Raw genomic sequence first — 12,370 nt, forward strand, 5'->3', positions numbered from 1 at the left:
TTAGATGACTCACTTTTGTAGTCAAATGCTCTACCACTGAGCTATGTTCCCCCCCAATGACTCACTTTTGAAAAGAAGTTGACAGTACGTGTGTGGTCCAGCCGAGGCGCCAGCACAACTAGCAGGTCGTTCATAAGCAGAGGTTTGTAGTCCAAATAGAACTTTAGGGCTTTATAACAGAGCTCCACATTGGCCACCTGTATGTATGCAGGGAAGATCCGAGGGTCATTCCATGCCTGCTCCAGATGCCTCATAATCCATTACCATACCTTCTCTGGTCTCTGCTCAAATGTACTTGACTAGTGAGGCCTATTGAGCCTACCTTTATATGACTAATAAGCACTTCTCTGATATACCTCTTTTCCATTTCTGTGATATTTATCTCCTCAGTATTTATCTCTCAGTGCTGTAAAAGACAGATCTTCATATCTTTCACACCAGTACTCACCCCACTATCTGACACAGGGTCACCATTAGTGGGTTATCTGTTGACTGAATTAATAGGCAAGACAATTCCAAACACCAAAACAAGGTTTCATCTAAGCATGATTGCCCCAGTCTTCTTCCAGAAGCTCAGCCTGAAGCTATAAGCATATCTGCAGCACATACTTTTATATCCCTATTGCTCTCTAAGCAAGATGTTTCTGGGCCCACACTGGACAGCCCCACATGGAAGGAGCTGGGCCATTCCTGACTGACCCAGTGTCCCCAGGACTAGGAAAGTCTCATCCCAGCACTCACTGTCATCACATATTCTGACTCAGATGGGTCTGGTGTCTGTCCCTGTGGACAGAGACCAGAGACCAGAGACCCTCTGCACTGAGCATATATGCATTACAGCTCTATAACCTTCTTCCAGGTTGGTTCTTTTATTCAGTGATGTCAGGCCTGGGTTGCTGGTGGGGTGGGTGTCTCCAGTCATATTAAACGTCTACCATTCATCAGGCAAGAGGGATGCTGGGAGATAAGGCAGGGAGGAGGGATTGGTGTGCCCTGAGAGAGAAGACTGATAGTCCCTTCTTTTTTTAAAATTTTTTAAATATTTATTTATTTTCCCTTTTGTTGCCCTTGTTTTTAATTATTATTGTTGTAGTTATTGTTGTTATTGATGTTGTTGTTGGATAGGAGAGAGAGAAATGGAGAGAGGAGGGGAAGACAGAGGGGGAGAGAAAGACAGACACCTGCAGACCTGCTTCACCGCCTATGAAGTGACTCCCCTGCAGGTGGGGACCCGGGGGCTCGAACCGGGATCCTTCCGCCGGTCTTACACTTTGTGCCACGTGCGCTTAACCCACTGCACTACCGCCCGACTCCCTGATAGTCCCTTCTAACAGCTGTCAGCGTGGGCAGAAGTTGAGAGCAGCCCATACACACACATTTACATGCACACACTGACCTCACCACAGCTGCCTTTAATAGCATATGTGGCACAGACAGGATCTGAGTGGCAACAGTTTACCATCCCTGATCCAGGTGGGGAGAAGCCTTGCCCTCACTCTGGGAGTAGTAGAACAGAGAAAAAATAAAGCAACAACAACAACAATAACACAACTAGAATGCTACCTTTCATGGCAGACAACAAATAGGAAAGGCCATTTGGATGAGCTATCTACCCAAGGCTACTGGAATAAAATGAGGAAACTCAGTGCAAGAAGATAGAGACTGATATCAGAGCACTTGTCCCTTCACCTTCTCATGTGTACAAGAAACTTACAGCACATGAGTTGGTGTGAGGCTAAGCTCAGAGACAGGAGTGGACCAGGAGGTGGCATAGTGGATACAGTGCCTGATTTTCAAGCATGCAGTCTTGAGTTCTATCTTTGACATCAAATATATCAGGGTAACATTTTATTTCTATCATAAATAAATAAACCCTTAAAAAATGGAAGAGAGGGGTCAGGTGTTATAGCACAGCAGGTTAAGCGCACATGGTGTGAAGCGCAAAGACCGGTGCAAGGATCCTGGTTCGAGCCCTTGGGTCCCCACCTGCAGGGGGGTCACTTCAAAAGGAGTGAAGCAGGTCTGCAGGTGTCTATCTTTCTCTCCCCTCTGTTTTCCCCATCTCTCTCGATTTCTCTCTGCACTATCCAACAACGACATCAATAACAATGATATTAATAACCACAGCAATGATAGAACAACAAGGGCAACAACAACAACAACAACAAAAACAGCCTCTAGGAGCAGTGGACTCATGGTGCGGGCACTGAGCCCCAGCAATAACCCTGGGGGCAAAAAAAAAAAGGGGAGGGGGAGAGAGACAAACATTCCAGAAAAAAATACAAAAGAACAGAGACCCATTTGGTGCTTGTATGTAGAGCTGACACCTTCTTAAAGTTTTTGGTAGCTGGTAGAACAGGTCAGGATTCTGACTTAGCTCCCCTCCCAAAAATACAGGAGGAGGATCACCTGAGAAAATCAGGGATTCTGAGGCTGCCCTGGGCTCATGTCTTTACACAGTGGGTATTTACTGTCCCTGTCACGTACCTGTGCTCCCTCTGGGGGTGGGGTGGGCTGTATGTGTGTGTGTGCAGAAATGAAGGGCTTGGGGCTGGGACCACCATGCATGGGAGGGAGTAATGTGGGAGTGAACTTCTGGGAGGCTGGAGGCAGGCAGAAGGAAACACGAGACACACTGGCCTCACCTGCTCTCCCTTCTTACCTTGGCAATGATGTCCTTGAACTGCCCTTCTCTCCAGGCATCAGTAGGGTGATTGATCATGGTGAGGACAGCATTGTCATACTCCTCATACTTGTCATAAAGGAATACTAGTTCTGCCCAGAGATGCGCTTGCTCTGCAGCTCTCAACACCTGACAGAACAGCACAGCGAAGTGTTGGGATGCTGTCACATGTACACACAGCAGTCAGAATAAAGTCTAGCAAGATTAAAGGCTGGTTTACCTTTGGGATGTTGACACGGGACCAGAAGAGCTCCAGGTGCTCCGGCATCTTCTGTGGCTTGAATTTGGAGTAGAGAATGGCGAGTTCTGTGAACATGCCCATATGGGCTCTCTCCAGGCCTAGAGCTGCCTCTAGCAGGGAGATCAATTCCTCAAAGTAGCCCCGATCCTGACAAACAGACAGCACACAGAGGGCAGGGTAAATGAATGCATACCTGTCTACTGCTGCTCTCTAGCAGAACCTGTTTCAAAATAGGGGAAGGCTAACACTCAAGGAGGTGTACAGGAAATGCTTTTTACTGGGTCACAAACTATACCACTTCATTTAGTTTACTTCACTGTAGTTTTCAAGTTTAACTATAAATCAATATTGTTATTTTTGTTTTTTCCTTTGTAGCCTTATTTTTTGTATTGCAGTTTTAATAAAAAGAAATATGGGGGGAGGGCGGTAGTGCAGCTGGTTAAGGATAAGTGGTGTTAAGCCAAGTGGTGCAAAGCGCAAGGACCGGCGCAAGGATCCCAGTTCAAGCCCCCAGCTCCCCACCAGCAGGGGGGTCACTGCAGGGGTAGTGAAGCAGGTCTGCAGGTGTCTTTCTGTACCCCTCTCTGTCTTCCCCTCCTCTCTTGATTTCTCTTTGTCCTATCCAACAATGACAGCAATAATAACAATAACAACAACAACGCTAAACAACAAGGGCAACAAAAGGGGAAAAAATAGCCTCCAGGAGAAGTGGATTCACAGTACAGGCACTAAGCCCCAAAATAACCCTGGAGGCAAAAAAAATATATGTATGATGGGCCAGGCAGTGGCACACCTAGTTAAGCACACACATTATAGTGCATAAGGACCCAGGTCCAAACCTCTGGTCCCCACCTGCAGGGGGAAAGCTTCACAAATGGTGAAGCAGGGCTGCAAGTGTCTGTCTCTCTCTCTCCCACCCCCCTCAGTTTCTCTCTGTCTCGATCCAATAATAAATAAATAAATAATTAAAAAATAAGTATGACAGGGATCAGGTGTGCACCTGGTTGAGTGCACAAATTACAGTGCACAATGACCTGGGTTCAAATATCTGGCCTCCACCTGCTGGGGGAAGCTTTAAGAGTGGTGGAGCAGTGCTTCATGTCTATCTTCCTCCATACCTCTTAACTTCTGTCTCTAATAAATAAATAAAAGTTTTAAAAAGGGAGTCAGGCGGTAGCGCAGCGGGTTAAGCGCACGTGGCGCTAAGCGCAAGGACCGGCATAAGGATCCTGGTTCAAGCCCCCGGCTCCCCACCTGCAGGAGAATCACTTCACAAGTGGTGAAGCAGGTCTACAGGTGTCTGTCTTTCTCTTCCCTTCCTCTCTCCATTTCTCTCTGTCCTATCCAACAACAACAACAACATCAATAATAACTACAACAATAAGACAACAAGGGCAACAAAAGGAAATAAAGAAAAAAACAGAGAAAAAAAAGCTTTTTTAAAAAAAAGTTTTAAAAAAGCTTAAAGAGAGATATGATAAAAAATATAACAGGAAATAAGTAAGTAGAATCTAAGGATTATTAGTTTTAATCTTTTTTAAAGTTTTATTAAGGATAGAGACAGAGAGAAATTGAGAGAAGAGGGGAGATAGAGAAAGAGAGAGACAGATACTTTCAACCCTACTTCACCAACTGTGAAGCCTTCCCCCTGCAGGTGGGGACCAGAGGAATGAACCCAGGTTCTTGTGCACTGTAATGTGTGCCACGCCTAGAGGCAGTTTTAGTCTTTTTTTTTTTATAAAACTTTTTTTTTAATATTTATTTTATTTATTTATTCCCTTTTGTTGCCCTTGTTGTTTTATTGTTGTAGTTATTATTGTTGTTGGATAGGACAGAGAGAAATGGAGAGAGAAGGGGAAGACAGAAAGGAGGAGAGAAAGATAGACACCTGCAGACCTGCTTCACCGCCTGTGAAGCGACTCCCCTGCAGGTGGGGAGCCGGGGTTCGAACCGGGATCCTTATGCCGGTCCTTGTGCTTTGCGCCACCTGCGCTTAACCCGCTGTGCTACAGCCCGACTCCCAGTTTTAGTCTTTTTAAAAAAAATAAGAGAGTAGCTCCCAAATACAGGAAAGGTGTATAATTATTGTTGATTGTAAACCCCATTGACTTGATGTGATCTGGGGCCCATATTCAGTTTAGGAGCGGGCCTATGTGACCTCTGCATCCCTGTAGATCTGAGCTCACATTCTATGGTCATGAGTAGGAACGTTCCAAGCTGCCCCAATATCAGGACCTATGTTCCTCAGGTGGAAGATAGAGTATGTTGTCCAGCCTCCCTTTGGAGGATGGAACATTTTCTGCCATTGTTAATCCATGTTGAGGGCAAGGTCCTATGGGGGCCCACAAAGGGGTCTATTGTGTTGTTCCTGATGGAGATGAAGTGACAATGGAGAGAGGGATTTATTTGAGGTCTAGGCCCATCATGACTGTTTGGGAATCTCAAGACTCCCCAACTAGAGCCCCAGCTGATGGGGTGGCCTGACAGTGACTTTAAAGAGTCATCTTTAAAGTATGCCAGTCTCTTGCCCTTATTCAGCTTTTGCAGTCCTTACTTTGATAAGGTTAGTTTTGGAATGACTGAGAGAAGTATAATAGGAAGTAGGTAAGGAGGGTATCTAAGTCTAAGTAGGTACTTATTTCTTTTTTTAAAATTTATTTATTTACTTTCATTGCCCTTGTTTTATTGTTGTAGTTATTATTGTTGTTATCGATGTCGTCGTCATTGTATAGGACAGAGAGAAATGGAGAGAGGAGGGAAAGACAGAGAGGGGGAGATAAAGATAAGACACCTGCAGACCTGCCTCACCGCTTATGAAGTGACTCCCCTGCAGGTGTGCAACGGGGGGCTCGAACCGGGATCCTTATGCCATTCCTTGCTCTTTGTGCCACGTGTGCTTAACCCGCTGCGCTACTGCCCGACTCCTGTAGATACTATTTCATTAGGAACTTAATGGTGTCTTTTTAGGTCTTTCTACTTGCTTGCTGCATATACTGACTCACTGCAGGCTACTGTGCACTTTTGCTTTCAGGTATATATTTTGCCCTAATTTATGGATATATGTGAACATATGCCGTATTTCTTGTCCTTTTTCCAGCCATGACATCATTTCCCCAGACAATAACTTGGATCCACCTGCATATCAGATGTCAGGCTTAGGAAAAAAGAAAAAAAAAACTAGTATAGTCATGGGCCCTTTGGAATATAACTAAAATAGGCCTAATAGCTATCTACAAAATGGAGAACCCCCCCCCAACTCTTCATCTGAACTATTCCAGTCTTTAGGTTCATGATTAGTCAACTATTTGTTTGGCTTTATATATTAACTCTTCTTTCAGCCACCAGGTTCCAGATGCTACCATGATACCAACTAGACATCTCTGGACAGATGACCCCACCAACGTGTCCTGGAGCCCTGCTTCCCCAGAGACCCGCCCCACTAGGGAAAGAGAGAGACAGGCTGGGAGTATGGATAGACCTGTAAATGCCCATGTTCAGCAGGGAAGCAATTACAGAAGCCAGATCTTCCACCTTTGCATCCCATGGTGACCCTGGGTCCATGGTCCATACTCCCAGAGGGATAAAGAATAGGAGAGCTATTAGGGGAGGGGATGGGATATGGAGTTCTGGTGGTGGGAATTGTGTGGAGTTGTACCCTTCTAATCCTATGGTTTTTGTCAGTGTTTCCTCTTTATAAATAAAAATTAAAAAATAAATGTTTTATTTTAAAGAGAGAGATAAAGAGGAAGCACTGCTCAGCTCTGGCTTATGGTAGTGCAGGGAACTGAACCTGGGACCTTGGAGCCTCAGGCATGACAGTCTAACTGTTTGCCTAACTATTATGCTATCTCTTGTGCTATCTTTAGTTTTAATATCTATCTCCATAATATCTATCTCCATCTCCATTTGGAATCCTAACTCCCACAAGACTTCAGTTCTTCTTGGGAACCCAACTGCATCCTGTCCCACTCTCTTCCTTTTAGATCTTGCTGAAATCTCATGGCCAATATGAGGCCAGCCCCTACTGCCTCTGTGCTCTGTGCTTTACTGGCTGCCTGAGCTCTTGACAGTTTCCCTTCGGATTAACGAGCACAAACCTACAAGACTGCTACCCAGAGAGCTATTTTAACCTCTTCTCATTCTTATTTATTTTGGATAGAGACAGGCAGAAATTGAGAAGGAAAGTGGAGATGGAGGAGGAGGAGGAGGAGGAGGAGGAGGAGGAGGAGGAGGAGGAGGAGGAGGAGGAGGAGGAGGAGGAGGAGGACGAGGAGAAGGAGGAGGAGGAGGAGGAGGAGGAGGAGGAGGAGGAGGAGGAGGAGGAGGAAGACACCTGTAGTACTATTTCATCGCTTGTAAAGCTTCCCCATGCAGGTGAGGACTGGGGGCTTGATCCTGGTCCTTATGTACTGTAATGTGTGTGCTTTATCAGGTGAACCAGTGTTCAATCCCTGCTCACTTTTTCTTGAAATTAGTAACTTAACAGTGACTTACTATATTATAACAGTGACTAACTATATTATAACAGTGACTTACTATATTATAAAATAATCTTGTTACACACCACATCCACCACCAATGTTCTATGCCCCCCACTCCCCATGATAACCACTATAGTCTTCTCAGTCTTAGAAACAACCTCTCGCCCATCATTTTTCATCTTCTCTCTCTTTTACCAGAGCACTGCTCATCTCTGGCTTATGGTAGTGTGGGGGATTGAATCTGGGACTTTGGAGCCTCAAGCATCAGAATCTCTTTGCATATCCACTATACTATCTACCCTCACCCCCTCTTCACTTTTTTTTGCCTCCAGGGTTATTGCTGGGACTCAGTGCCTGCACTATGAATCCACTGCTCCTGGAGGCTATTTTTTCCCTTTTGTTACCCTTATTGTTTTATCATTATTATTGTTATTGCTGTCATTATTGTTGGATAGGACAGAGAGAAACTGAGAGAGGAAGGGAAGACAGAGAGGGGGAGAGAGAAAGACACCTGAAGACCTGCTTCACCGCTTGTGAAGTAAAACCCCTGCAGGTGGGAACTCGAACCAGGATCCTTATGCCAGTCCTTGCACTTTGCACCATGTGCACTTAACCTGCTGCGTCACCACCCAGCCCCCCACTTCACTCTATAGATAATATACCCCTAGTTCCTTGGGAAAATGAAAATCCGTGTACCTACACCCCTGACAGTATGCTTCTCAATCAATCTTTAGGCACACTGTGGGGCTCCTCTGTAGAGCCAGGAGCTTTAAGGCCCATTGTTTCCTGCCTCTGGGGCTGCTGTGCCAATGGCTGCCTCCTTTCCCTCTACAGCAAAAGTCCTGTTACTGCTGTTCCCATCTGAAATGCCCTTTCTTGATTTCATGCCCTCACCCCACCCCAGCAACTACTATCCCATTTCTTTGCAGCAACTACTATCCCATTTACTCCTCTTTGCCGTAGAAACTGCTCCAAAGTTCTGCTCCCACTCCTCTGCAGCATCTTGAGAGTACAGCAGTCAGGCTGTCTCACCCCAGACCTACATCATATTACCTGTAACCTCCAGTCTGAGTTTTCCATCTGTCAGCAGGAACCCATCCAGCAGACCATCCAGCTGCCTTACATCATACTCACTTGGAGTTTTTTTTTACTCCAACTTAGGCTGGAGGCCCTGAAGAAATGGCTTGGCAACCTCTTTACCAGTACTCAAAGATCTCATTCAGTTGGTGTATTGCACTAATGGAAAAGACTCTGGGTTAGGTGGGTGGGAGAGTACAGGTCCTAGGAAAGGATGACAGAGGACCTAGAGGGGATTGTACTGTTATGTGGAAAACTGAGAAATACTATGTATGTACAAACTACTGTATTTACTGTCGACTATAAAATATCAATCCCCCAATAAAGTAAAAAAAAAAAAAAGTACTTGGGAGCTAAGAAAAAAAAAATCTCATTCAGTTCCCTGTCTTTATGCATTTCTTGTATGCCAACAGTTCCTATATTCTCTTTCTAGCTGAGTTCCTTTTTTCACTAATTATTCTAAATAATTAATTAATGAGAAAACATTTAATAATTAATTGTTTTACTAGAGCACTACTCAGCTGATTGGTAGTGCATGGGGTTGAATCTGGTACCTCTTGTATACAAGTCCTATTCAGTATCTCCCTAGTCTTAGCTGGGTTTCTTCACAAACAAACTACACCCCCAGTGGCCTGGGAGGTAGTACAACTGGAACTTCAAAGTATGAGGCCCCAAGTTGGATTTCCAGTATCACATGTGCCAGAGTGACGCACCGATTCTTTCTCTCCTCTTGCCCTCTTACACTAGTAAATAAATGCATTTAAAAAATACACTCCTCCCACAACAACCCTGGATCCATACTCCCAGAAAGATAGAGAATGGGAAGGCAATCAGGGGAGAGGGTGGGATGTGGAGATCGGGTTATGGGAATTGTGCGGAATTGTATCCCTCTTATTCTATGCTTTTGTTAATGTCTCCTTTCTTAAATAAAAAAATAGGGTAAATATATAAGATCCCAGTTAGAATGTCAGTTTATAAGTTTGGGATGAACTGAATGCCTAAAGTTATATCTAATTTGTCTCAAAACTATTTGGCCCTGACATAAAGATGCCATGCTACATTGTTTTATTACCTTTGGTTGTATCCTTATAGAGCTCTAATATAGCATATTTCTTTTCTTTTTTTTTAATCTGTGATTAATTATAGATTAAAAGTTTGTAAGATTACAGTCTATAGCTCCACAACACACCCACCATCACCAAAGTTCTGTATCCCCACCTTTCCACCTCCCAAAGATAAGCACTAGAATTCTGTAAGTCTTAGAAACATTTGCTTCCTTCTGGGATTTGTTTGTTTGTTTAGGCAAGTTCATGTAAATAAAATCTCTAGATTACACACACACACACACACACACACACACACACACACACACAAATACACTCCTTGGGAGTCAGGCAGTAGCGCAGCGGTTAAGCACAGATGGCGCAAAGCACAAGGACTGGCGTAAGGATCCCGGTTTGAGCCCCCAGCTCCCCACCTGCAGGGGAGTCGCTTTATAAGTGGTGAAGCAGGTCTGCATGCAGGTGTCTGTCTTTCTCTCCCCCTCTCTGTCTTAACCTCTCTCCATTTCTCTCTGTCCTATCCAGTAAGGACGACATCAGTAACAACAATAGTAACTACAACAATAAAACAAAGGCAACAAAAGGGGATAAATATTTAAAAATATTATATATATATATATACATACACACACACTCCTGGGGGCTGGGCGGTAGTGCAGCAGGTTAAGCACACATGTCGCAAAGAGCAAGGAGCAGCATAACGATCCTGGTTCGAGCCCCAGGCTCCCCACCTGCAGGGGGATGCTTCAAAGCAGTGAGGCTGGTCTGCAGGTGTTTATCTTTCACTCCCCCTCTCTCTTCCTGTCCTCTCTCTATTTCTCTCTGTCCTATCTAACAACAGTATCAACAATGATAAACAAGGGAAACAAAAGGGAAAAAATAGCTTCCAGGAGCAGTGGATTCATAATGCAGGCACCAAACCCTGGAGGCAAAAAAAAAAACCCCACAAAAACCAAAAACACTCCCAAATTAGTAATTTTTTTTCTCCTGTATCACCACCATAGTAGTTTTCCTATTTTCACCTGTTCTCCCACCCACCTGCACTAGAACAGTCTGTTTTCAGCACCAAACCAAAACTTTCTGATCACCCACTCAGATCATTTCATGGTGGCTTCTGGGTTGCCCTTTCCCCTGATGGCAATTCCTTGTAAAAATGGCACCTTCCTGTCTCTGGGTTCTGTCCTGGCTACTAGCCGTTCCATCAAATACCCCTACCATTAGCCCTTCTTTTGCTCTCAAATTCTCTAAGTGTCTGCTCAGATACTACATTGTCAATCAGTGCTGCCATGAAAGATCCTTTATGAAGTTCCATGCAAGCACCCATTCCCCAAATATGCCCAGACTCTCCTATAACTTCTCTCTTTTAAAATATGATTTCTGCCTATCAGTTAACCTTGCTGAGTATAAGTTGAACTAAACAAGAGTTTTCCTGTTTCATTCATTGTTAAATTATTTATTGGATTGTTTATTTTTTCTATGCAAAAAAATGTGTCAAGACTTCTGTGACAATATAATAATAAAGCCCAGCACAAAGCAAGTGTTCAAACATTTTTTTAAAAGCATTTTCATTATTTATTGGGTAGAAACAGAGCAACTGAGAGGGGGAGATAGAGAGGGAGAGAGACACTTGGCAGCACTGCTTCACTGCTTGTGAAACCTTCCTCCTCACCTCCCTGAAGGTGAGGACTCAGGACTTGAAGTCTGGTTCTTGCACTGTTTAACACGCGCACTCAACAAGGTGTACCACTACCTGGTCCCTCAAACACTTTTATTTAGGTATTTTGGAAGGCAGCTATGCTCATCACTATATCACCATTATTTAGGTATTTTGTTCATCAGTATCTGGACTGCTTTCTTACTTTCCCTGTTGGATTTATAATTCACTTCTCGTTTCTTTGAAGTAGGAAAGCCCTGTAAAGTCAACAAGCCTAGCTTGACAACTCTCTCTGTTGGACTCCTGGATATCCTTTACCTCTACAATATTTGATAACCATGCTCTCTTTGGGCCACACAATGGAGATTTAGGGTGTAGTTTATGTGACATTACTGACTCAGTCTTCTCAGTAACTTACATTAAGAGCTGATTCTGTGTGTAATCCATTAACTGGGCTTCTAAAGGCCCATAGACATAAGAAAAGGGAGAGTATTTTTTAAAATACAAAGTACCAGCCTACAGTGTGGCCCAGGATATCTGACACATCACTCTGATATAATTCATAGAAGGTTGTCTACTATATGAAATGACTTTTCTATGGAGACACTGCTTTGTAGATACCTCCCCACAGATGTAGTACTGTGGTCTCACATACAAAAGGAATAGCCACCCCTTTATCTGCTAGGTTTAGGTGTCATATATCTCCACTGCCAGCAGACTAGTTACCTGGTAATAACATATCAGCTCCTCCAACTCATCTGCATGAATGACAATGTGGAGACCACACAGCTGTGCGAGGCGGAACTCCTGCCCATCTACACAGGCAAAACACACCTAGGGGAGGGAAGACAAGAGATGAGTGGCCTGGGGAGGAAGCCCAGGACCATAACAGCTGACTGCTGAAGATGCAGATGCACATGTAGATACCAGTAAAGGCTGGGGGGGGGGGGGAAGGGTTAGACTGTAGTCTGAACAATCAGTAACATTTTATAAGTGTGTAAGTCAAAGGGATGTTGCACTGGAGAAAAGAAATATACTACTTCACTTTTTAAAAAATTTATTTATTCCCTTTTATTGCCGTTTTTTATTGTTGTTACTGATGTCGTTGTTGTTAGATAGGACAGAGAGAAATGGAGAGAGGAGGGGAAGACAGAGAGGGGGAGAGAAAGATAG

The 12,370-nt window shown here is 44.1% G+C and overlaps 1 protein-coding gene across 5 annotated transcripts in view; it reads right to left on the bottom strand.

The window, feature by feature from the left end:
* The window catches only part of CLTCL1 (clathrin heavy chain like 1), a 134,988-nt gene that overhangs the window by 9,381 nt on the left and 113,237 nt on the right, over positions 1-12,370 (bottom strand). For all 5 annotated transcript variants that reach the window (XM_060195272.1, XM_060195280.1, XM_060195261.1 and 2 more), the window contains 4 exons: positions 11,924-12,031; positions 2,904-3,071; positions 2,663-2,812; positions 66-197 (listed from right to left, as the gene is read on the bottom strand). In XM_060195272.1, the coding sequence (XP_060051255.1) occupies positions 66-197; positions 2,663-2,812; positions 2,904-3,071; positions 11,924-12,031 (558 nt within the window). The remainder of the gene's footprint in view (positions 1-65; positions 198-2,662; positions 2,813-2,903; positions 3,072-11,923; positions 12,032-12,370) is intronic.

This window comes from Erinaceus europaeus, chromosome 1, assembly GCF_950295315.1.
Source record: "Erinaceus europaeus chromosome 1, mEriEur2.1, whole genome shotgun sequence".
In the NCBI taxonomy this organism is placed as follows: domain Eukaryota; kingdom Metazoa; phylum Chordata; class Mammalia; order Eulipotyphla; family Erinaceidae; genus Erinaceus; species Erinaceus europaeus.